Source organism: Camelus bactrianus, chromosome 4, assembly GCF_048773025.1.
Source record: "Camelus bactrianus isolate YW-2024 breed Bactrian camel chromosome 4, ASM4877302v1, whole genome shotgun sequence".
Classification (NCBI taxonomy): Eukaryota; Metazoa; Chordata; class Mammalia; order Artiodactyla; family Camelidae; genus Camelus; species Camelus bactrianus.
The window spans coordinates 72309749-72335214 of record NC_133542.1 but is presented as its reverse complement, the minus strand read 5'-3'; the positions used below and the strand labels follow the sequence as shown (position 1 = coordinate 72335214).

At 39.3% G+C, this 25466-nt stretch overlaps 1 protein-coding gene across 11 annotated transcripts in view; it reads left to right on the top strand.

Moving 5' to 3' along the window:
- FNBP1 (formin binding protein 1) overlaps positions 1-25466 on the top strand; it is a 122359-nt gene that overhangs the window by 54977 nt on the left and 41916 nt on the right. For all 11 annotated transcript variants that reach the window (XM_045506847.2, XM_045506849.2, XM_045506845.2 and 8 more), the window contains exons 5-6: positions 13168-13230; positions 14385-14489. In XM_045506847.2, coding sequence (XP_045362803.2) covers positions 13168-13230; positions 14385-14489 — 168 coding nt within the window. The remainder of the gene's footprint in view (positions 1-13167; positions 13231-14384; positions 14490-25466) is intronic.

The window sequence follows — 25466 nt, the reverse complement described above, 5'->3', positions numbered from 1 at the left end:
TCATGTAAGATGGTGGGTCTTAAAAGTTGCCACCTCCGAGAATTGTATACACACGATGGACCCTGTTCCTGGAAAATGTTTCTAGGTCTTTACGTATGATTTACAGGGTCCCTCAGACACTCTGAAGCTCCTCTGGGGACCCCAGACTACTAACTCCTTTGAGGAATTTAAATATATTTGAGGCTCTCAGGCATACGAGAGTAACCAATATGATACGGTATACACTGTGCGGAATAAATTGTATTAAAACACATACTTACAAGGAGTTCAAAAGAGCCAGAAAGATGACCTCAGTTACATCCACTCCAGCCTGGGGCTCGTCCATTGCCATCTAATGAAGAGGGCCTTTTTGTTCCTCTGGGCATCATTACGATCTTTTCATAGCTTTTATTGTTAACAGAGGAGAAAAATGTACACTCAAGTAAAGTGTATTCACAGTCAAGATTTTGCCCTAAGAGATTTAGCATTAAGCCGTCATCTGTATCACAGTACTTGGATCGCGTGTGAGGTGCATAATAATTTGTTAGTCATCAAATACCAACGTTGGCCAGTGATAGGCTTTTTTTTTTAATATAAATTTGAGTCCTTGGTGATTCTTTTGGTGCTCTGGAGACAAATGAGCCAAGATCGATAGGGTTCTTTTTTTCTTTTTTCTTTTCTTCCTCCCTTAACAGAGGCACTGGGGATCGAGCCCAGGACCTCGTGCATGCCAAGCATGCGCTTTACCACTGAGCTGTACTCCTCACCCCCCAATAAGGTTCCTGCTGAAATGGAGGAGACAAAACATAATAGTGGCCAAAATAATTGTTTTAATTGCAATTGTGATCGTTGTGACAGTCTCAGTACCAGTACTGTGAGAGCATAATGGGAATACCTAATGTGCCCATGCTCTGGGTTAGGGAAAAACTTCCCGGGGGGCTTAACAGTTGAGGCTTTCACAGGACTTGAGGGACAAGTAGGAGTTGCCTGGGACAAGCATTCAATAGAGGGAGCAGCCATGCAAAGGCCCCGAGGCAGGAAGGTGTTTGCGGCATCTGAGGAGTTACGTTCTTTCTAAACCATAAATACGGAGCGCATGGCTTTGGGTATGTTTAGAAGTTAGGAAGAGATGTATGCCTTAGGATCAACCCATTGGGTTAAAAAAAAAAAAGTTAATAAACTGAGATGATGTTTTTATCTATTCACATTAGAGCAGTGATCCTCCAGCAGGCACGCTTTTACCTCACACCCCGGCAACATTTTTCCATGTCTGGAGACATTTTTGGTTATTTGGGGCATTATAGCTGGGGTGGGGGGTGAGGTTGCTACTGGAATCTAGTGCATAGAACCCAGAGATGCTTTAAGCATCCTATAATACACAGGACAGCCTCTGAAATAAAGAATTACCTGGGCCAAAATATCCACGGTGCCAGGGCTGAGAAACCCTGCACCAGAGCCCCAGTTGGATGGCAGCCGCTATAGTCTATTCACTAAAGGAGAGCTTTTCTTTTATACGATGGAGAGGAAGCAGTGGAACAGGATACTAAAGTTTGGAATGAAACAAAATACCTAATATTATCATAAAGTCAACATAATAAATTTGAACATGATGTTGGACTGTTTCTCTGGTTCCTGAATTTCCCTTGACCTTGCAAAGTTTATACCTTTTTCTTATTTGTTACCGGGGTCGGTGCCTTGTATCTCTTGACTGACCTTCTTCCACTCATCCAGTTTAACATTTTAGCCAACATCCTAACCTAAACAAAACTCAGTGCATTTACCTTAGTGGGAAATATTAATTCTATTTCTGGACTGAATCCTGAGATGTGAAGCCCACAGAATCTGGCCTCCTCCTACTTCTTTGAATTCCTCCCCTCCACTCACATGTTTTCCTTGCTGCTTCTCATCCCTGCCCTGTGTGATTCTGCCTCAGGGCCTTTGCACTGGCTTTTCTTGCCTTGGGAAGCTTTCCCCCCAGATATCTGCAGTGCTTACTTCCTGACTTCTTTCTGAGGAATCTCACCTTCTCATGGAGATCTCCTTGTCCACCTTATTACAAGTTATAAAATCCAACCCCCACACCATTCCCACCCATTTCTGCCACCTTCCCCTGCTTTATTTATTTTTTCTTTAGTACTTACCAGCATTTAACATTTTGTGTATTTACTTGTTTGTTTTTTTTCACCCTACACTGTAAGCTCCACAAGGCTCAGAATTTTCTTGTCATCTTTTGTGTCCTGAGCACCTGAAACAGTGCCTAATGTGGCACAAAGCAGGCTCTCAATAAATACTCTTGGATTGAAAGAAAGAATTGAGAAGTAGAAGCAGCAGTCTTAGACAGAGCTTTGTTTTCAGCCAGACTTTGTTTTCCTAGTTGGGGATCCTTGTATTTCTTTGCTGTGTTATGATTGGGTCCTTTTGGTTTATTTACTTACTCTTAATCATATGCCTTTCTTTTATAGTCTATCATATCTGTATTTTGAATTCTTTTCCTTTTTTAATTAAAAATTATAGTAATTTAATGAGTAAATTATAGGTGGTGCAGGTACACATTGAATAATAACTTGCAATCCACAGTGTTCCTTTTATTTTAAGCAGAATCACAGGTTACACATCTCTGAGTCAAATGTTCTCTTGAGAGGAGAAGCAAACCACATGCTCTCTCAAAACATTTTGTAATTATATTAAGATGAAAATTGAGGAAATTGTGAAACCTTTTAAAATTCTGGAAAGAATATCAGTGTGTACATGCCGATTTGTGGTGTTTTAATATAATGCCTCATGAACGTTTTCATTTTTTTTTGTTACGTAGTGAATAGTAACCATTATGTAATGTGGCGTTGTGTTGATGTGCTGTAATTTGTAAAAGTTATTCTGATCATATTGAGTATTTAATTGTTTGGCCTCAAGTGCTCATTTTGATAGGTTATAATAACTGACTTCTGTTGCACTTTCCGTTTTATCCTCACAGTATCCCTTGGGGATGTGGGGTGCATTATCTTACACATTACCTGACTCACATTGTGCATCCAGGCAGCCTGCCTCGCAGGGCGATGCGTGTGCACACTCATGCTTTTTGCTCCCAGTGGGTTGTTTCCTTGAACTTACACCCAAGGATGCTGGCTGGACTGGCTAGCGTGACGGTCTCCATCAGCAGTGAGCGGTAGGAAGGGGCTCCCTGAGATTGTCTCATACCAAGCAGTATTTCTCCTTGAGACCTTTCACTCTTGGCTACCCTGACTTTTCTTAGTAAGTGATCTAATTTTCATGAGGATGACTCTTGAAACTGCAGTGGCACGTGATCATTTCCACTTTCTGGTGATGTTCGTGGTCAGCACAAGGGGCACATCACAGCTAGAACCCAAATCCAGCTCTTCTGAGATCACGTCCAGTTGCCACTTCACTGGGCAACCCTGAAGGGCTGACAGTGAGCTTCAGATCTTCCTTACAGAGGAGAGTCCCCATCAGTAGTCGGCAGAGTCGCAGTGCCCGGCGAGGCTGTCGGGGAGGAGAGGACAGGACACAATCAACAAACCGGTTTGGGACTCTGGCATCCCCACCGGCTGTGAAACCTTAGGCAGGCTGTGCAGACTCTCTGAGCTCCCCGTTCTGAATATGTAACTGAGGGCTGATAATAATCAACCACCTTCCAGAGGGCAGGTACCAACCACCTGGCACCACGCTCGGTGGGCTGATATGTAGGCACTGCTCATCCCGTACCTCCTGCCACGTCCTTCTGCTTCTCAATGCAGAATCTCATTTGTATTCCAGAGCTTTTTGATCAGGGCTTATTACAGAAAACGGGAGCACACACAGGCCTCCTTGTGACCACATGTCATAACAGTCCCATACTGGGCATTTAAAAATGATCTTTCTAGGGGAGAAGGCATAGCTTAGTGGTAGAGAGCTTGCCCAGCATGCGTGAGGTCCTGGGTTTCATCCCCAGTACCTCCATCAAAATAAATAAATACATACACCTAATTACCCCCCCCCCCCATTTTTTTTTAAATGACCTTTCTGAAAAGGTTGAATTGGCAGATGGCATAGAAAGCAAGCTGTCTGAAAAATTTTAGGTTGAGCTACTGTTTCTCATGGCTGACACGAAATAATGTCTTGCTTAAGTGTCCTTCTTAACTGCCAGTCTAATACCTTTTGGGCCACTTGATACAGTGGCAAATCCCTCTGTCCGAAAGGACGGTTTAGAATTTATAGAATTACTGCTGAATCTCGTTACTGCATGTAGAGAGTAGTTCCACGTTCAGAACACTAATAGTAGGAGTTGATTTTGTTATGTTTGTATAGATGAATTGCTAAGAAGAATGCATGGTGAAAAATAGCTCACTATGCAAAAAACGAGGTTTCCTTCCCTTTTCGAATGGATTCAAAAGGAAGTAGAAGACATTAAAGGAGTGGGAGAGACAGACATTCTCCTTGCCTTTGGGGCCACATCGTGATCGTGAGCCAGCTGTTTGATCTTAGCGTCTTAAAATCTCCAGCTGTGAAATAGGCTAGTAGTTGCTGCTCATGTTTTTAGAAGAAAAGATGATTTCTATGCAGTCATTTCCACATAGGCAATTTCTCAAATTACAGCTCAGCTCATTCACATCAGATTATGAATACCAGTGTTTGTCCTGACACACAAAAATGTGTTTGCTCATTTGGATGAAAATATGTTGATTTTTTAAAAAGTAAATTCTTTAAAAGAGAGCTTTGACTTGCCATTTGCGAGAGCACAGCCATCGAGGTTCCTTCCTGCCTGATGTTCGAGCCAGCAGCAGTTCTCGTGAGCAAACACGAACACTCCTGGAAGCCTGCGATGAGGGGGGCTCTTAACTTCTTTCCCTAATGGGCTTCGCTTAAGGCAAGTGTATTTTTGGCAAGATACTCACCTTCTCTTTAGAGACAATGGAATCAGTGGCCAGTCTTTGGGGTGAGTATAAGTCAAAGCATACAATGACTGTTCCTTCACTTTGTATTCAGTCTTTATTTTTATTTTTTAAATGGAGGTACTGGGGATTGAACCCAGGATCTCGTGCATGCTAAACTAAGCACACGCTCTACCACTGAGCTATGTCCACTCCTCTATACTCAGTCCTTTATTCTCAAACATAGATTATTAATGAGTCTGATTCTGTGACAATATCCGGGATTTACTGGTGTTCAATGATAATGAGTAGAAATAACTGGAAAATCGACAGATCTTTCTAAGGCACCATGATTTTTTTAATGTATAAAATCTGGAAATTTTATACTTGCCTGATTTTCCTGGATTTTTACAAATTTATAGTTAGTAACATTTCATCACCTCTTTAAGCTGACCACATGCAATAAGAGCTTCTATTTCTTTTATTTACTCTCCCTGTTTTTTTGGGAGGAGGGTGCTGCGATTCATTTATTAATTGCCAAACTTTTAAAAGAATGTTTCTAAAATGCTGAATCAGAGAACAAACCTCACGGTCCTTAGAAATCAAAATCCTCATTTTTCCAAGTTTCATCTGGATGTCATTTATAGATATATAGATACTTAAATAGAGAGATATTGATGTCTCTCTCTCTATATGGATTATATAATATTTAAGAGTATTAGTCCTACTGTAGATATAATTTATATTTTTCTTTATTGCCCATTTAATATAATAAACACTTTAATGTGTCTACATGAAAATATATAGTTTTAATAATTAGAATTTTAGTGGCTGTGTATTATTTTAATACTATTATAATTCATTTATTATTTGATCAACAGGCTATGGGCAGTTTCTGGTTAGCTAGTTAGTTAGTTAGTTAGATATATAAACAATACTGTAGTGAATTCTTTACTTTCATAGCTGTTTTCTTTGTGTGTGGGGTAAGAATGATTTCTCCAAGCTGAATTCCCAGGAGTGAGCATATGAGGTCAATGCATACCAGATTCGTGGTTCTTGATTAAGATTTGGCCATTTGTAAGACTGATGGTCTTTAAGAGAAGACCATCTATAGATGAGATTCCCAAGTCACTGAAGAGACCAGCTTGGATGTGAATCGGCATATCTGAGACGTGGGTAATTCAGAGTTGCTATCAGGTAGATTTCTCTGGCAGAGCTGTTGTAAATATGCTCTGATTAGCAATTTTTACACACTTAATCAAGTTATTAAAGAATTTTAGAGACAGGGGTTCGGTTCCAACCTTTGAGCCTGCCTGGGGTTATCCACAGTGATTACCTCTAACTGCATATGAGGGATTTATGGAGATTTGTGGCTCCAGAGGGGGAATCAGGAGGTTCCAGCCAACATTTACTGGAACCTCCAAGTGTATTTCTCCCGGCAGGTGGAAAGAATGGTTCATTACAAAATCTTGGCCGGGAGCAGAATCACTTTTTGGCAATGGTTATCTGAAGAGTTCTAGAGGAAATAATTATACAGTACCTTCAGTGACTCACTAAAATTTTCATAAACCTCAGATAATGCTTGCAAGACCCCACATTATTAAGAATGGACCATAATAAAAAAATTTCCCAGTGTTTCAGAAATGTTTAAAACTTGATGCTTAAAAGCTATACATTCTTCTTAAATTTAGGTATTGAATAGGTCCTATTTATGAAATTTATGAAGGGACTTAATTTCCTATAAGGCAATTCTGTAGCACAGACCGACTCTAATATGTCTAGAATGTGTTTTTACAAGGGATGACAGCAAATAGATCAAACTTAGCATGAAGGAAAGCAAAAAGTAACAGGAGCTTATGTATATGATCAAGCTCATTACAAATCTGTTTTTGATTTATTCAGGCCTATTGAGATTCAACTGTGGATGCTCTGTTATAAAGCCAGAATGTGTAGAAAGAAAACACAGAAAAGCCAGGCAGATTTTAGATTTCATGATCTGGAAAAGGAGCAGTGGGTTTCAAGAGCTGTTCTTCCTTACTGGTGTTACTGCATTTATTTAAATAAATCAAAAAGCGGGAAACCCTGCAAAAGTTGTTGGTCTTTTGCATGAGTCACGCGTATACAACACTCACTGACAACCCCTGGTTTAACGTATGTTTAGAAGGTATGTTTTGTTTTGTTATGTCCTCTTTCTTTTGAAAGAACATGTGATAGTGGCATTCCATTAGTCAGGATTCTGTCACCACTGTGGTTCTGTCCCCTGCAAAACCATTGGTCTGGTGAACCAAAGAAATTTTATTTTATCACTTATGGGATAACAGACTTAGTTATCAAGATACTTAAATTCTGTCCTTGATTTCATGGATTTGAGATGCGACTTTGGGTTTTGTTTTTCTCCCTTGAAGCTGGAATGAGACGTTTTTCTTCCAAAAATTGTAAAAATTCTTTGACTCATGTTCTGGGCCTCACCTGGCTCTCCTATATCCGTCTCCTGTTGGCCTGATGCAGCATCACCCCACGCACCGTTGGCAGCAGAAGCCCAGCAGCCCAGCAGCCCAGCAGTAGTGTGACAGATACCCCAGAGCTGTGCAGGGCAGTGGCCCTGTCAACCTGTCCAAAAGCAGACTTTGGATTCCCTAAACTCCTTAATCATGCCCCCTTCCAATCTGCGACTCCCCCCGTCAGTAAATGGCACTCCTTTTTAACCTAGTTGTTCTGGATGAAAACGTGGGGCGCCCCAGACTTCCTTTTCCTTACACCTCACCTCCTGTCTAACTTCAATTCCTGTCGGATCTACCTTCAGTAAATGTTCTGAATCCAAACACTTCTATCCACTCCCTCCATGATCCCCCCTAGTTCAGTCCCCTCTCATCTCTCATCTGGAGGACTGTCCTAAGCCTTTTATTTTTAATCCATCTCTCCTTCCAGGCTTGCCTCATGGTCAGTGGTCCAGCTCCCAATCTCCGTCTCCATCACCAGCTCTCCTTGAGGCAGGTGTAGCAGCCTCCTCCCTGGTCTCTGCCGCTCCTGCCCCCGTTTCAGTATACACTCCACGTAGCAGCCAGCGCAAACGTGATCATGCAAATCAGACCATGTCACTTCCCTTCTTAAAAGTTTCAGTAGCTTTCAATTAAGCTCATGTGGCTTGGGAGGCCATCCATGGTCTAGCCCTTGCCTTCTCCTGCTTTATCCTTCATCTCAGTCTGATTGCACTGGCATCTAGCTGTTCCTTGGACACACCAAGCCCTTTCTCACTTCAAAGCATCATAAGCTGTTCCCGCTCCTGGAGGGATGTTTCCGAGAACTTTGCAAACTTTGCAAGTTCACTCCTACTCTTGATTCAAGTCTGTCCGCAAACATCATCCCAGACCGCCCTATCTAAATATCCCCTGGACCCACACCCATCCCTCTCTGGTCCCTTAGCCTCTTTCTCTTACTGCTGTGTCTGCTAAGATTCACAAAGAAAGGGGCTTTGTCTTATTCACAAATAAAGCAGCACCCTGCACATGTGGGTGTGCAATTAACATGTGTTGAATGAATGGCTAAGTTAGACTTTAGGACCTTTCAGCTCAGGGAAGATTACCGTCCGTTAAGTTTCACCATCAACCTGGCATTCTATCTAAAATCCTTATTAAGGATGAGTTTCCTTATTTTGATTTGGAAAAACAGTTTCATACCTTTGGAAGAGTTCAAGTGAAGGACACAAGTCACTTGCTGCTTAATATTGATTGTTTTAAGGTCCTTTCACCCTGAGTTAATCGGGTGTCTTCAGAGGAATTAGAATTTTAAGGAATGTGAAAGGGATTATTTTGAAAAACAACTGAAAGACTGTTGGAGTCTAGGTAAAAAGTGTGGCTGTGGAGGGTTCTGGGTGGTAAAAGCCAGCATGAGAATAAGCAGACCTGTGGGGAAGGGTGCAGCCAGGAGAGGGGGTGAAGGAAACTCGCCTGAGCTGCTGGACCTGAACCTGGGCTGGGGAGGGGGCGCCCAGTGCCCGGATGGTCGGTGTTGTGGGGGAGTTAAGCAACTGAGCATGACATTGGGAGGTGGGCATTTTAGGAACTCTAAACAAGTTCATTGAGAAGGTTTTTTTTGTTTTTGTTTTTTTTTAACTATAAATGAATTTGGGGAAACAGGCCTTACTGAATAAAAGCAGAATATGACTCCTGGCATGAACATTGCTGGGTTTATGGTTTGGGACTTCAGTGAGCAGGTCTGAAGGTGCTTCGGTTTTCCTTCATGGTCCACGTAAATATCTGCACACGGAGATGTATCATTACGTTACTTAATCCCAAGTTAGGCTTAGAAGCTGCTACTGTTTAGGTTTTGAAGGAATTCTAATATTTTCTGGAAGCTCCTTCTTTTTCTTGGCCTGTTCAAGTTTTTGTGTTCCTTTGTTTTCATCTGTGGAATCTGACTTACTTAAAATTCCAGATGACTGACTGTCCTTGGTTGAGTATTTATTTATTTTTTTTCCTGCTTTTTTTTTGAAGTGACTGCTCTCACATCGATGCCATCTTTTGCTTTTTTTTTAATGTAGCTTAAAAATTAATGATCTATTATATATATAGTAAAATGAGCAGCTGTTGTACCTAATTGTAGAGCGTGAATAATAAACATTCTGTTTGTCTATTCAGCCTAAGAATGATTTCTTGCAGTGCAGTAAAATCTTCTTGGAAGCTTTGTCATTGTCATTTTGCTTTAAGTTAATGTTTGCCTACTTTAGGTCCCCTGTGACTTTTATCTCAGCTACCCCTGGTCCCTGGGAAATTTCTAAAAAATTTTTGAAGGCTGATTCTATTTGTATAGATTTTACCTGTATATTTTTAAGGTTGAACTGAAAAGTTGAAATGAAAGTAAGTTTAGCTGTCACCCCAGATACCATCATGCATGTAAAAAAGTCTTTTATTGTGTTTGAAGAGAAACTAAAGCATCATATTACAGGAGAAAGCAGGGAGCATTTTTCTGGGTCTCTAGAGATGGCATTTCCTGTCTCTCCTCTGATAGGAGAAAAGAGCTGTGATGACTTCACTATGTGGCTCCAAAAGAAGTGCTTATTATCTTTTTCTTGAGAACAATTCCTCTTTATTTAGAGCTCGGAGGCACACTTTTTAGATACACACTTGCTCACTGTCCAGTGAAGAAATGTTTTGCCATTGTTTGTTAAGAAACACCAAACCCATCAGGCAAGCTGGTTGGTTTCTTTAACTTTGTAACTGTTAAAATAGCTTTTCCGATTAAAGGAGGGAGGCTAGAGCTGGTTACAAAGGACGGCTGCTATTTGGGTCGTGGGATGCTCAGAACCGAAAGGAGGGCTTTTGTTCCTTCCATGAGTTTCCTGAGGGATCAGGCGGCTCAAAGTTGATTTTGTGTTGGAGGCAAATCAATTTTGGAGGAACACACACTAAGACTAAAGACAGACTAGAAGGAAAATCAACAGCACCTGGATTTTTTTCTTTTTCTTAAGCCACATGAAATGTCACAATCAGAAGTGTGGTTCTCAGGTGATTGTTTTGGGGCAATCATGGTGGGGGGCGGGTAGGGAAGGTGTTGTGATCTTCCCAGGAGTCCTTCATGGGAAAAACCTCACCAGGGAAGTCAAGGTCCAAACCACGCTTGAAAAATAAATTCATATTTATTATTAAACATTTGAATGAAGACGTGGCAAGAGAATTTACTCTGTAGGTTTTCCACCAAAAAGATCCCCAGTGCTTGCAAAACATGCCCTTCTTGGGAAGATTGTCGTCTTCAGAGAAGATTCCTTAGGCGGTGAAGCCGACCCAGCGTCTGTCACCTGTGCTGGTCTCTGTGTGGGTTTCCTCTGCATCAGCATGGCCCTGGCTGTGAGGGAAGGAGCTTTCGTTTTGTGAAAACGTTCGTTTCAGAGTTGCGGTCGAGATGCCGCAGACACTTAGAGCACAGCTCCGAACTGGGCACCGAGGTTTTCTTTTTCTTCTTGTATGTCTTTGTCTCTCAAAGCAAGATTTGCGGGGAATCGGGCTATCTTTTCAGCAAACTGTGAAACACAGCAGACCTGCTTCCCCTGTACAGTTTGGGAAGTGGACGAGGGACTCTCAGGGCCCTCCTCCCAAGCCATCTGTCTGCCCTCTCTCCACCCACCCCCTCCGTCCCCCAGACCCGCCTCCTTCCTCCCTCCGTGCTTCCTTAAAGTGATATATGTGACTTTCAGAAAACCTGCCTGCACGCTGTACTTCCTCCAAAGTCCCCCAACTCTGCTCTCAGCTCCTCTTACTTCTCCCGAAGCCTGATCATTTCTGGCTTGTGTATTCCTCCCTTCGACCCTGTCTCTTTTCTGTCCTATCCCTGTGTCTATTATGATACTTGGAAAATGAAGCCCCGTGGGGCCCCTCTGGGTTCACAGAGACCAAGAAAGAAATTGCTGGATGGATAAACCTTGCTGTAAAGAGGCGCTTAAATCAGTGAAACGTGACCTCAGAAGAGAGACAAAAAGACATCTCCTTATAAAGGAGCACTGTTCTTTAAAAAGAAAAATCTGATTTTGTCTCCTCCTCCCTGGGCCCCCAGTAGTGAGTTGCCTTTTGTGACTCAGCTAAGCCCCGGATTCTGACCATGTGAGGTGGAAGGCTCCGAGGCTGTACCGAGGAGACCTCTTCGTTTCTCTTTTACCTTGGCTTCCCCACAGCTCACCCTGACCACCAGTGCCCACCTTGTCGGCCAGAAAACAGACAGCACATTCAAGCCTAGTAATTGAAGGAAGGTCGTTTATTAAAAGGAGCATTTACCACTTGTGGAGAGGGTTCAGGAAAGCCATAAGGGATGGTGCGGTACCCCGGGGCTAAGCACGGTGAGGAGCTGCTGGGAGCCTGGGTCTAAGAGGCAGGGGAGCCTTGTAGGAACTTCAGATGTTAGCTGCGGGGGCGCTCCTGGCCCGAGCTGTGGTCTTTGGTCAAAGGACCCAGCCAGCCCATAGCATCCTAGCGAAGAGAAGCTACAGATGTAAATTCCTGCCCTCTGAGATGCCACAACCTCTCCAGGGCAAATTTTACAAAACCGGGGGTCATGGGGTTCCATTCATGAGATCTAGGCAGGTTCCATTCATGATTCCAAACGTTGGAATCACTCTGATATCTCGGCCCAGCAAATTTGATTCACCGTCAAATCCTGGTGGTTTTGCTGATCAAAGGACACCCAGAATCTGTCTCTCACCACCTTCACCGCTACTCCGTGATCCAAGTCCCCATCAACCCTAGGGTTGGAGACAGACTCCCACCTGGAACCTCCCTTCACAACCTAGCACTTCTGTACTTGGAGTCCTCCTTGGCTTCCTGGCTCATGCAGAGAAAAAGCCTACGAGCCCCTACACAGTCTGCCCCTTTCTTCCTTGACCTGCTTTCCTAATATTCTTCTTTTTCCCTTCAAATATTCTTGAGGTTTACTTTGTCCTAGCCCTCTGGTATCCTTGCTGGTCAACACCAAGCACTTACCTGCCCCAGGGCCTTTGTAGATGGCAGGGAGGTAAATTTATCATGTTTAGAAAAATCTAAATAATGGAAACATCCATCCACATGAAACTTTTACACAAATGTTTGCAGTAGCATTATTCATAATTGCCCCAAACTGGGAGCAACCAAATGTCCATCAACTGGTGAATGGAGAAACAAAATGGGGTGCATCCATACAATGGAATAGCATGCAGCAATAAAAAGGAATAAAGTACCAATACTTGTGATAACGTGGATGAACCTTGAAAACATTGTACTAAATAAACATTACAGAATAATGAAGGCATTGTGCCAGTCACAAAAGACTTCATATTGTATGAGTCCATTCATATGAAACATTCAGAATAGGCAAATTTATACAAACAGAAAGTAGGGTGGTGGCTGCCTAAGGCTGAGAGGGATGGAAAGATGGAGGGGGTTGACAGCTAAAAGGTACAGCATTTCCTTGGGGGACAATAAAAAGGTTCTAAAATTGATCGTGTGATGGTTGCATATTCTGTGACTATATTAAAAATCACTGAACTGTACAATTTAAGTGGGTGAATCGTATGGTATATGAATTGCATCTCAAAGCAATTAAAAGTAAAAGTAAAGCTCTAAGTGATTGCTGTCTTAAACAGTCCTGTCATTTTTGCAAGTAGTGTATATAAGTCTTAGAATTCAATATTCTTTTAGCTAAGGTTTGAGAGGGAACTCACTATTTTTAACTCTTAAATTTCTTTGGATTGCACACACTAGATATTCAATATTTAAATATCATTTAACTGGATGAATTTTTTTTTCTCAAGTGTTAATATGAGAACGAGTGGGTATTAATCACAGGTGTGTTCCCCCTCCAGCACTTTCATGATGGACGGAAGGCCCAGCAGCAAATAGAGACTTGTTGGAAGCAACTTGAATCAGTAAGTGAAAAATAAACAGCTCAAGAAATGTCTTTATAGAGGGGAGGGTATAGCTCAGTGGTAGAGCGCATGCTGAGCATGCATGAGGTCGTGGGTTCAATCCCCAGTACCTCCATTAAATAAAGAGAGAAAAAAAGGAAAAAGAAATGTCTTTATAGATTTTCTAATTTGAATTTAACTTAAGCTTGAATCAACTAGTAAATAGAAAACAGAGACATTAATGTCTTTAGAGATTTTTTATAATTTGAATTTATCCTGTTTCCATAAATTATTATTGAAAGTAAAATATTGAGCCAAAAAGAGCTCCAGTAGTATGTTTTTCTAAAAATCATATGGAAAGAACAAAGATTAGACAGTTTTGATGAAAAGAAACGCAGATTTTGAAATGACTTCCTGAAATGATGACATGTAGCAACTCAGTTCATATAAGAGTGCTTTTGGGGGGATGTAGAAAAAATTGTATCTTCTCATAGGAATCTCAGAGTTCCACTGAAAATTACTTGCCCTATATATCTGGAGGAAATTCTAATTTGAAAAGCTACATGCACCCCAGTGTTCATAACAACACTATATACAATAGCCAAGACATGGAAGCAACCTAAATGTCCATCAACAGATGACTGGATAAAGAAGTTGTGGTAAATTTATACAATGGAATACTACTCAGCCATTAAAAAGAATAAAATAATGCCATTTGTGGCAAAAAGGATGAACCTAGAGATCGTCATGCTAAATGAAGTAAGCCAGAGAGAGAAAATATACCACTCATGTGGAATCTAAAAAAAGGAACAAAAAGGACACTAATGAAGTCATCTATAAAATAAAAACAGATTCGAAGACATAGTAAACAGTCTTATGGTTACTGGGGGAAAGGGAGTGGGAAGGGATAAACTTGAGAGTTTAAGATTTGCAAATGTTGGCCACTATATATAAAAATAGATTAAAAAAACCCAAAATTCTTCTGTATAGCACAGGGAATTATATTCAGTATCTTGTAGTAACCTTTAATGGAAAAATATGAAAATGAATATATGTATGTATATGCATGACTGGGACATTGTGCTGTACACCAGAAATTCACACATTGTAACTGACTATACTTCAATTTAAAAAAAAAAAGTACTTGCCCTACCACTGTTTTCCTCTGCTTTTAGAGTAAAAGACGATTTGAGCGGGATTGCAGAGAGGCTGACCGAGCCCAGCAGTACTTTGAGAAAATGGATGCTGACATAAATGTTACAAAAGCAGATGTCGAAAAGGTAAGGTGGAAAGTGAGAGTTTTTCTTTCATTTCCCCTTTTAATGTTCGTCACGGATCCTCCCAAACTGCTGATCCCCAAGTTCTCCTTTCTGATGCAACCACAAAAGGCCACTCAAGTTGGGACCATTTTCATTTTGTGTCAAGGGTGGTGGGGAGAAGCTAAAATTTGGGGAATCTTCAGTATTATGATTTGAGCAGTTTATTGATTTGTTTAGTTACCAGGATGATAACATGGAGACTTAGCTGTGAACATTTCACAGAGGGTGGTTTCCGGAATCTTTGGTTCTTTCTCTTAATGGCTTTTCAAAGAAAATGTTAACCTCTTAAAAGCTGGAGCAGACCAGCCAGCGCCCTCTGGAAGAGCCTCTCTGCTTACAGAGCTTCCCTTGAAAAGATAAAGATTCATGCTACTGGCCTGACTTTTAACGGATTCCTTCAGGTTGATTACAGGTTGAAGGCTTGCATTTGTTAAGTCCTCTCAAAAGCTTTTTTCAAAATGCTCTTGTGTTGGCAGTCAGGAATACTGTAATACAGTAAAAGCTTGTACTGTGTCTTTTTGTGGTTCCCTATGTGCTTTTCCCTAGGAGCTAAATTTTCTTTTTATAAAAGTCATCAATATAGTGTAAACAAAATTAGGCTGTAAAGTAACAGTATTCATTCATTACTGCCCAGGGCTCTGTTGGCATTCACAGCCTCATGCTTTATGTGAGGGGAAAACACTGCATTTTCCTAGATTTCTTTCACTTTTGCCAGATTAGTTGGAGATGAATTAGTTGGAAACTAGTGTGAATTAGTTATTTAGTCATTTGCCAAATTCTGACAAATTCCTTGTTTAAAACCTAGGTATCTATTAGTATGCCTTCCTCTAAAAGCATCTAATATTATATTAAAATATACATTCTCAATATCTGTATTTGATTTTGAATAGGGATATTTACTTTACCAAAAGATATATTAATTTGCTGGTAAAATTACCCTAAATGTGTCATAAGTTCCCATAAAATATTAACTCCTCAAAGTATTTAATATGCTATTCAATTAAAATAGATTGACCCAAAGTTTATTAAAAATTTTTTGGAGGGTTAAATGGATTTAAATCAGTATATATGCCCCAGAAACATATCTGGCACAAATGTATGTGTTCTTTATCACATATTTTATTACCTCAAATGTAACATTGGAGTGATTTTTGTTTATTGAAAGACTTTTTTAAAAAGTATTACTTTACGGCCCTTTCTTTGTATAAAAGCTAGCCATCCCGACTCATTGGACGTATCTGGAAATATAACCAACCAAAAGGGGGAGAAAAAAGTTAAAGCATCCAACTATTGTTAATAAAAGTTATTTTAACTTTCAGAGCCTTTTCTTTAAAAAAGGATTATGTATGTTGCATATGTACAGTGTAAAGAATAATAGAAGGAACAGCTGCTAATCTATAACCTTTCTTAAGAAATAAAATCTGCAGGGGAGGGTATAGCTCAGTGGTAGAGTGCATGCCTAGCATGCTCGAGGTCCCGGGTTCAATCCTTGGTACCTCCACCCAAAGCAAGAAATAGATAGATGAACCTAATTACCCTCTCCCTTGCCAAAAAAAGAAAGAAAATCTAATTGTTGCCTTTGAAGTCTTCCTCTCTAACTTCCTCCTTCTGCTCTTCACTCTAGAGGTAATCTTTGTCCTTAATTTGGTGTTCCCCACCTCCTTGCTTCTTTAACAGCTTTACTGCAGGTGTATATATCGCCAGAGTTCATTTTATAATTTTGCATCTTTTTCACCCTTACATAAGCAAAATCATACTTCTACTTCTTTTCTTGTGACTTAACTGTTTTTCATTTGGTATTGTGTTTTTAACTTAATTCGTATGGAGTATAGAACACATGACTTTTATGTATTAATTTTAGAGCTAGATGCCTTGCTTAACTGTCTTTTTATTTCTGTTTTGGGGCTTTTTGTAGAGAGAGTCATAACACGAGCATATAATGGCAGTCTTAATTTCTCTTGTTCAATCTTTATGCCTTTTATTTTTTTTCTTATCTTCGTCTGCTGATCATGACCTCCATTATGCTGGCAGAAGCACTTATTGTAGACTTCTTTATCTCGCTCTAGATTAGAAAGAGAGTGCTTCAAATGTTTCCCCATTAAACATGATTATAATATACCCTTTATCAGGTTAAGGGATTTCCCTTCTTTTCCTATTTTGCCAAGAGGTTTTTTTTAAGCTTGACTTGATATTATTGAATATCGTCAAATACTTTTTTTCTGCTTCCTTTAATTCATTCATGGATAGATTATATTATGAAATTTTCATATATTGAACCAAATTAGCATTCCTGGGACTAATATAACAAGTGTATTATGTATTTTATGTATATATAGCTGAATTTATTTTGTTAACATTTTACTTTAGATTTTACACTTACACTCACTGAAACTGATCTGTAATTTTCCTTTCTTGGCTGTTGTAGTTTGCTTTACTTATTATCAGTTTTGGAGCGTTGCTCTTTTTTCTATTATCTGAAGTATATGTGAGATAAATTAACCATTCTTTAAGTGTTTTGTAATACATTATTGTGAGAGAGTTTCTAACTACTGATTCAATTCTTTTATTGTCTGCTGCTTTGGTTGGTCCTGGTGTGTTGTGTTTTTCTAGAAATATATCACTTTCCTCCTAAGTTTTCAAATTTATTGCCCATAATATCCTCTCACCTTAATTTTTTTTTATGTTTGTTGAGGCTTATTTTATGGCCTAGTACAAGGTCAATTTTTATAAATGTTCTCTAAGTGATTGAAAGGAATGTGTTGTGTCCCCATTATTTATTCCTGATATGGTTTATGTATACTTTTTTCTTTGGTTGGGGGCGGAATCTGTTTTCGAAAATCATCTTTTTATTAGCATTTTCCAAGAACCAAAATTTGTCTTTATGGAACTTCTCTTTTCTATTTTTATTTTCTATTTTACTGAGTTTCTTTTTCTTCTTCTTCTTCCTCTTCTGTCAGTATCTTTGGATTTATTCTGTTGCCCTTTTAAAAATTTCTTTCTTCAGATGTTTACCTCTTTTCAACTTTTCTTCTTTTCTAATATAAGCATTTAAGGGGCAAAGTTCCCATTTAAGTACTGTTTTTCCAAAAAACACAAATTTGGGTACATAGTAATATTATTATTGTTCACTTTCAGGTTTTTGTATATTTTTTCTTTTACTATTTAGTCTTTCCTATGATTTATTTGGAAGCACATTTCAAAATTTCCAGTTGCGTGACATATTTAATGGCAGTGGCTGGTGATCCCTGAGTTAGCTGTTATGATGATAATGGTGGAAGATTTGCCATTTTCTGTCCATCTTGCTCTATCATTATGAGATTATTTTATTAAAAAATAAAGTGTAGAATTATAATGTCTTCAACATGCTTTAATTTTTTATCCACGTGTGATGATCTTTCTACAGTAATGATATATGCCTTGAACTCTCCTTTACCTGACATAAATCTACCTTTTCTTTGGGTTAGCATTTGCCTGGCAAGTCTTTCCCATACCTTTAGTCTACCCGTTTCCTTGTCCTCATATTTAGATGTGTCTCTTGTAAATGTCATATGGCTGGATTTCTTTTTCATCCACTCTCCTAGTCTTCATCCTTCACCTGGAGAGCTTGGATTGACGTATACCGTCTCGTTTTATTTCTGTTTGCCTCACTTTGTCTATGTTTCCTTTCCCCTTTCCCTGACACTCTGTTCCTTGCCTTCTTGAGTTTGGAAAGTTTTGTTTTGTTTTGCTTTCCTCATTCCATTTTCTCCTCTACTCTTTGGAGATTATGTATTCTATTTCTCTGCTTTCACTGGTGAACCTAGACATTTTAACAGCTGTTTCCAACCTAACTATAAAGTAAATTAGGATCTTATGTCCTCCCAACCAACCTTAACTCCCTCTTGACATCGCAGTTTATTTGTGACTATTTTTGGCTCAACTGCATAGATTAGATTTCAGTAATTTTTTACAGTTCTGTAAATACACTTTCTGTTTTCTTTGTTCACCATTTATTTTTGTTTCTGGGGTCTTATTCTTTCTGCCCAAAGGACACCTTCAGAAGTTCCTTTAGTGGAGATTTATTACAGTAAAACCTCAGTTTTTGTTTGATGGGAACTGCCTTTTTTTTCACTCTCAGTCTTGAAAGATGATTTCTCCACGGAGGCAGCCCTAGGGTGATTGTATTGTGCCTGGAGGAACTTACCCTACTGTTTTCCGGCTTTCCAGTGTAGCTGAGAAGTCACAGTGGGTGACAAATCAGTATAATTGTTAAACTTTTGAAGATAGTTGCTCTTTTCTTCTTGGTAACTCTTAAGATCTTTTTTCACCTTTTGTCTTTGTTGTTCAGAAAAATAGGTGTGAATTTCTTCATCTTCCGTTTGATTCATTGAGTCCAGACTGGAGTTTCCTGCCATTTGTCTATCCTTCATTTTCCACTGAAACTCTGATCCTAAGGCATAAGTTAAAATATCTACTCCATTCCCTCCAGCCTATTAACCTTTATTTAATTCCTTTAGCTACAACTTTCATTTCATTAGTTCTCTCTTAAACTGTGTCTAATCTGCGGTTTAACATGTCCATTAAGTTTCCAGTTTCAGTTGTTACATTTTCATCTCTAGAAGTTCCTCATAGTTCTCTTTAAAATCTGTATAGTCATTTGTTATTTTCATGTTGCTTTGTCACACTTTTGTACCATATTTTACTTGTTTAAACATACTAAACACACTGATTTTATATTCTGTTTAATTTCAGTATCTACAATCTGCGTGGGCCTGATTCTTCCATTTGTTGAGTCTGCTGACTTGTTTATGGTGACATGTGTCCTTCTGTATTTTTGTCCTTTTTTGCTAAAATGCCATAAACACACTGCTGAAAAGCCTTATGTTCTGGAAAAAAAAAAGCTGCTAAAAATAACAAACAGGACTTAACTGGGGAAAATAGGCTTAGAAACAGATCACTGAATACATACAGAACTTTGTAACCAAGGAGCCAACAAAACAGCAATCCTAGTAAAACTACTAGCATTTGCATTGAGCATCCCAGCCCTTGGCCTTGAAGATGTAGGTCCTTCTGAGTATTAGGGCCTTCAGACACATAGATTCTTAAACGCATTCACTTCAAGATAGAGACTACTTTCAGCAAAATGAAAACTCTGATCCAGGATGTGGCTTCCTGCATTTATCTGTTGTTTTCACAAAGGTGGAAATATCTTCCCAGATTTTGCATTCCTAGTCCCAGCTTGACCAGCTAGCTCAACAAACTGGAGGTCGTAGCAGTCCTTGAAGCCACTAGCCAGCTGCTAGTTGCTGTTTTGTAGATTTTTATCCTCTTTCTTCCTTTCTCTTTTTAAAATTGAAATGTAATTGACTTACAGTATTATATTAGTTTCAAGTGTATTTAGCTTTTTTCTTAAGATCTGCATGACATTGCCAAGTCTTAGCCATGATTGCTTCCAAACATTCCTTTACTCTGAAAAATTGCATATAGACCGGTAGAACTTCTGTGTTATACCAACATCCCTGCTGTATATTTCAGTCACATCAGAAGGTATAAGTCACAGCCGAAAAACATGTGAGATTCAGAGCAGATTGTGTGTGATTATAAATATGTGTTTCTTGGAATTTTATCTCTGGGTTCTCCAGGGAGCTGGCATTACCTACCAAGCCAGGACTGTGTCAGTCTAAATTTCCAACTTGGGGTTGGGGATCCACCACACATACTGTGTGAGTTCTAGTTCTTTGTGGGTGAAAAATTTCCAGGATGACTTTTTAAAAATTTTTTCTCCCTCGGGTCAGATCCAAGGTAGTTAAACTATCAAAAGTGCAATTAATTGCTGGGTCTAGTCACAGCTTTAAGACTTTTTGAAAGGTACAGTCAAATTGAATTGCTCTCCTCAAGTGTTTTAATACTTCCAAGGATGTATTATTTTTTCTTATACCAAGAGCATCATTTTGTTGTTTTTCAGGACGTACTAATTATTTCCTCCCCAAAGATATGATAAATAACCAGATTTTAGCATTGCAAACATTGAAGCTGATGGAGTAGTGTCTAAACATTGGAATTCTTAAGTTATTTTGCTCATAAGTGTGACTTGAAGCACTGTAATCCCCCAAAACAGTGATTTGCCTGCCGTATCAGTTTTTTGCGTTTTCGCCTGGAAGCCTCTTGTCAGTGTCCAGCTGAAAGAATGCAGTATTTCATCTCTTATGGTTACTTAATGTAATTTCCCAACGTGACTCCTGACAGTCTTTGAATCTAATAGAAATGTCTTTTCCTCCAGTTTCTGAAATGATTAAATCATCCAATTGTATTCAAGGTGCCGCCCCCTCTTTTTTCCAGCAGTCAGTCCCAAAACGCTTGGAATGAGATGCCCGTGTTTACTAAGACGTTGTCGCTGCTCCCACCATAAGTAGGATGGACTTTCCTAAATTGCCTTTGTGTTTGATGATACAGTCGCTGTATGTATCTTCTAAGCTGCTTAGGATTGGGGTATGGGCCTCATTTTCTTCTTCTTTTGAGAAGTCAAATGCTCCACATAGGGATTTACACTGTGTTCAAATTGTCTAAATCTGCCTGAGTCCACGTGGGGCATCAGAAGACTTTTGCTTTGTGTTCAGTGTCAGTGTAGGCAGATGCTTAAGCATTTGCTTACCAGAGGGTACATGTTAGCCTGGAGGCACCTAGTTTAAGTAAAAGTAAATTTATATATAGAAAGTAAACGTAAGAAAAAGCTGGCAGTTTTATCTCTGGGCCAGTGAACATATTTGGATGTTGTGAGGATGCTATGTTCCTTAGAAGAATGATGAGGAAAGAAAGTAAGTTCAATGGCATGGTATTTATTGATGATTAAAACTCAAGAAACTATGCAGTCTCTTTTCCTTTGCCAAGATGCCACTGTCAGAGAGTTTTGAATTTGAAGACTTGGAACAAGTTGTAGTGATTTGGAATTAATTCATCTGGGTTTGTGAAAGAACCAATATATGCTGGAATAGGTCATCTCGTGGCTCGTGACCCATACAGTGAAGTTGAAAGTAAAACCAAACTTTTTCCCTTTTAATGAGATAGAGAAGACAGTCCATACCATCTGTCTTGTAAGTCAAAGGTCTGCAGGGGAACATGGAAAAATCAGATCACATTGTATCTTACTCATATCGTGGAGATTACTTGTGAAGAGTCAGCATTCTAAGTAACCATTCATTTATTTTACAAAAATGTTGCTAGTAATTTTCCTCTTGCAGTTTGCTTCTGCTTTCCATCCAACTAAATTCTGAGTTTTTGCCTATTTCTGTTTTCATGCGGCCCTCCAGATGAGTTACCTCATACTTTTTTTTTTAAAGGGACTTCTAATGGAATCATGATTTCATGGTCTTACTCTCTCTTTTAAAAAAACGTCTAACTTGTGGACAGAATTCCTGAGTTGTGAAGTGTTCCCATTCATTCCTTCATTCCTTCTCCCGTTATTTGTTGACCTTGTGCTGGTGAGATGTGGGGGTGGCACAGATACCAATATGGATTCGCACAATCTTTGGAATTTGCCTTTCAGGGGGAGGGAAATAGCTCAGTGGTAGAGCGCATGCTCAGCATGCACAGGGTTCTGGGTTCCACCCCCAGTACCTTCATTAAAAAAAAAATGTTTTTTTTTTTTTATGAATTTGCCTTTCATTTTCTTTCTAATATTTAGTTGATCATTGTGAATTTTCCCACATGCGCCCTAAACAATTCTTGAACGGCATTTTGGTGACAAACACTTTAAAGTCCGGTTTATCTGTCCCTGTGCTTTGGAACAGTAACATACTAGGCAGACGTGGCTGAGAGGCAGTCCCTAATCCCTGCCTTCTGATAGTGCTGCAGCTGGCTGGTGTGGTGCTGGGATGAAAAAGGAAAAGGTTATCAAAATGAATGGAATGTGAACTAATATTTCCGAACAGAGAGAACAGTGTTTTCTAAATGCATGCATTAAACTGAGTTCATCCATGTCAGGCAATGAATAATTCTCTTTCTCTAATTCGCCCTTGCCTTGTGACTGTTGGCTCTTACATAATTTCTAAATGCAAAATAGGATATTGTTTAACAGAAGCTGCAGTTAGTGGTTACAAGTAGCTGCAGAAATTGTCAGTGAGTTCAAGTTACGGTTTAAACTCTAGCATCAGTTTCTCATTTTCTTCTAGGTCTTGTTTCATTTAACTTGTGTGAGTCTTACTGCCAGAGTCTTCATTTTCTGGGCAGTTGTTTGCCATGAAACAGTTAACTTGGCTTCTTTATTCAAATTCATTGCAATGCTGAGTGTTGACTAACCAGAAGAATTCTCCATACAATGTGAGAGGTGGCCTTATTTGGCTTAATTATGAGTTTTAGTATATTATCTGATTTAAGGAAATGTTTTCAAAGTTAAATTAAACTAAAATGCTGACCACAAGCCCTTAGTGTATCTGTTTCTTAGGGAGTTTGCATTCTATTTTTGCGTGATATTATGGCTTCTAGAACTATTTGGCTTTGAACATTATTAGCTTTTAAACTCTACATAGATGTCCCTGTCATGAAGTAGATTAGGACATTCTGAGTCATTTGTGAACTGAAGTAGAATTCTAAGAAGTATGTGATAAAAGTTTCTGTTTCTAATTAAAATAAAATACGCACGTACTCTTTTTAATGTGTTGTATATTACATAATAGAATCTTTTAAAAAGAAAAATAAAATTTTAGTGAAGAATCTATGTCCATTTTAAGTGAGAATGAAGGAATTTACTTTGAATGATTATCAAAGTTTGATAATTATCTTGATAAAACCAATGAAATTTAGTTGGAATCAGGGATGCTGGCTCTCTGAAGCCCAGGCAGGGTAAAGCTGGTTCTGTTCTAACTGAAGCCAGCTGAGTAGCAGAGTGTTAAATTTTTTTACCATTTGGGGAAACATTCTCTAGCAGGATGACTACCTTAGAAGGAGTTGTCCTGTTCCATTTTCCTCCTCTGCCCTTGCTGTACCTATGAGGTTGACATCTTTATGGAACGTGTTAATATCTTCCCCAAATTTGTTTCATGTAAATAAAATGTCTGACTGGTTCTCTGAAGGAATTATTCATTGCAACAATTTAGAAAACTTTTTTTTTTTTTTTCCAAAAGAGGAAGTGGTTAGTATGAGGGCAGGAAATAAATTTTGCAACTGCAGCTTGATCTTTCACTGTAAAATTTTTTTCATTTGCAACAAGAGGAAAATGTATAGAATTAAAAAGACACTTAAAATAGATTTTGCTGCTATAACTATTGTTTTAGAAGAGGGACAACGTTTAAATCAAAGATTCTAGAAAAGTCACTCTTGGCATCCCCTTGTATATATCTGTCCTGTAAGCAGTCGTAACTGCAGTGGTCGTATTTTGTTTACTTTGCCTCTCAGTGTGCCTGTATTAAATGAACATCCTGAATGGTTTAGATTGTTTCCATGAATATTTGTCCTGAGTAACAATGGTTATGTTTTCTTCTTTTGATGCTTTGCGTGGGGAGTGGAATTTAATGGAAATGTTCTCTAATAAATGGGGAATAAATGTATTTATATTTGAAAACAGGACACAACTTTGATCTGTGTCATAAATAAATATTAGTAGTATGAGTTGCTTTTTTTTAAAGCTGTGACATTCAATATTAGTTTTACCATTAAAAGCGATGTTGTGATAGGCATGTTGAGACAAAATTATTTACTCTGGTGCAACGTTTCACATACAAATACTCTTAAAGTTGTATTCAGCTCCTAGGTTTAGTTCGTTTGTTAGCAATTACTGCAGTCCCTATATTGTTGACCTTAATTTTCACTTATTTGCTTAGGAAATAAGTGATTTTTACACAGAAGATGGAGGTTGGGTAAATTAACATTTGAAAAAAGACAGGAAAGTCAAAAGGTCAAGATCTCAGAGTATCAGAAATGTTGGGGTTGGAGGTGCTCCCCCAAGTGAATTTATACAAAGACTAAATACTTTTTTTTTTAATTTAAGAAGTCCTTGTGCGCTTTTTGGGGGGTGGTAATTAAGTTTATTTACTTATTTAAATGGAGGTACTGGGGATTGAACCCAGGACCTTGTGCATGCTAGGCACACGCCCTACCACTGAGCTGTACCCTCCCCTCCGCTTGCTCTTAATCTTGATAGTATATGGAAGTGAGTTCAGATCTTGTTTCTACCACTCTCCTGATGGTATGGCATGATGCAATCTGCTTAATCTCTAAGCCTGTTTCCTTATCTAAACGAAGGATGCTATTACACACATCAAGGGCTAGTTGTGAGGGTTCACAGTAAGGTTTCAGTGGTTCCTGATGTACACGGGGCAGAGGCCTATTTCTGGGTGCAGCTAATTGGTTGACACTGTTGTCATCTGTATCTTGCCTGTTTGTGTCTGTTTGATTATTTCCGGCTCCTCACTCCTTAGTTCTTCCCCTTTCAACCTACTGTGAATCAACTGAGTATATTTTGAAATTCTAGGCATTCTACAAGAATATTTTATAACAAATGGTTCAGAGCATCAATAGGATTATAAAGAATACCTTTCGTGAGGGCCTTGGTTAGTGGATAACAATGAGATGGAGAGACGAGGAAAACGAGTCACTTGGTGAATAAGGTAACGTGTATAACATGCCAAGCTGCATGATGAAGATACTCAGAGCAGCCACAGTTAAAAAATGATCAGTGAGGTGCATCGTATATGAAATCGTCTGGTCCTATGACCAGCAAATATTCAGAGCTCAAAAGTTGCTCATAGATCCTGCCTCTGAAAAAGCCCTATGTAGATTACAGGTTGTTGGGATAGGGCTGAAGGAGGAATTGGGACTTGAATATGAAGGGTGGGTAGAAATTGAAAAGAAGGAACAGAGAGGGAGCCTCAGAGGTGGAGGGAACTTCATCCCAGGCACTGGGGGACGCATGCTGCCGGGGCTGAGCTGCCTGACACAACGTGGGGCCGAGTAGTAGCTCCCCGA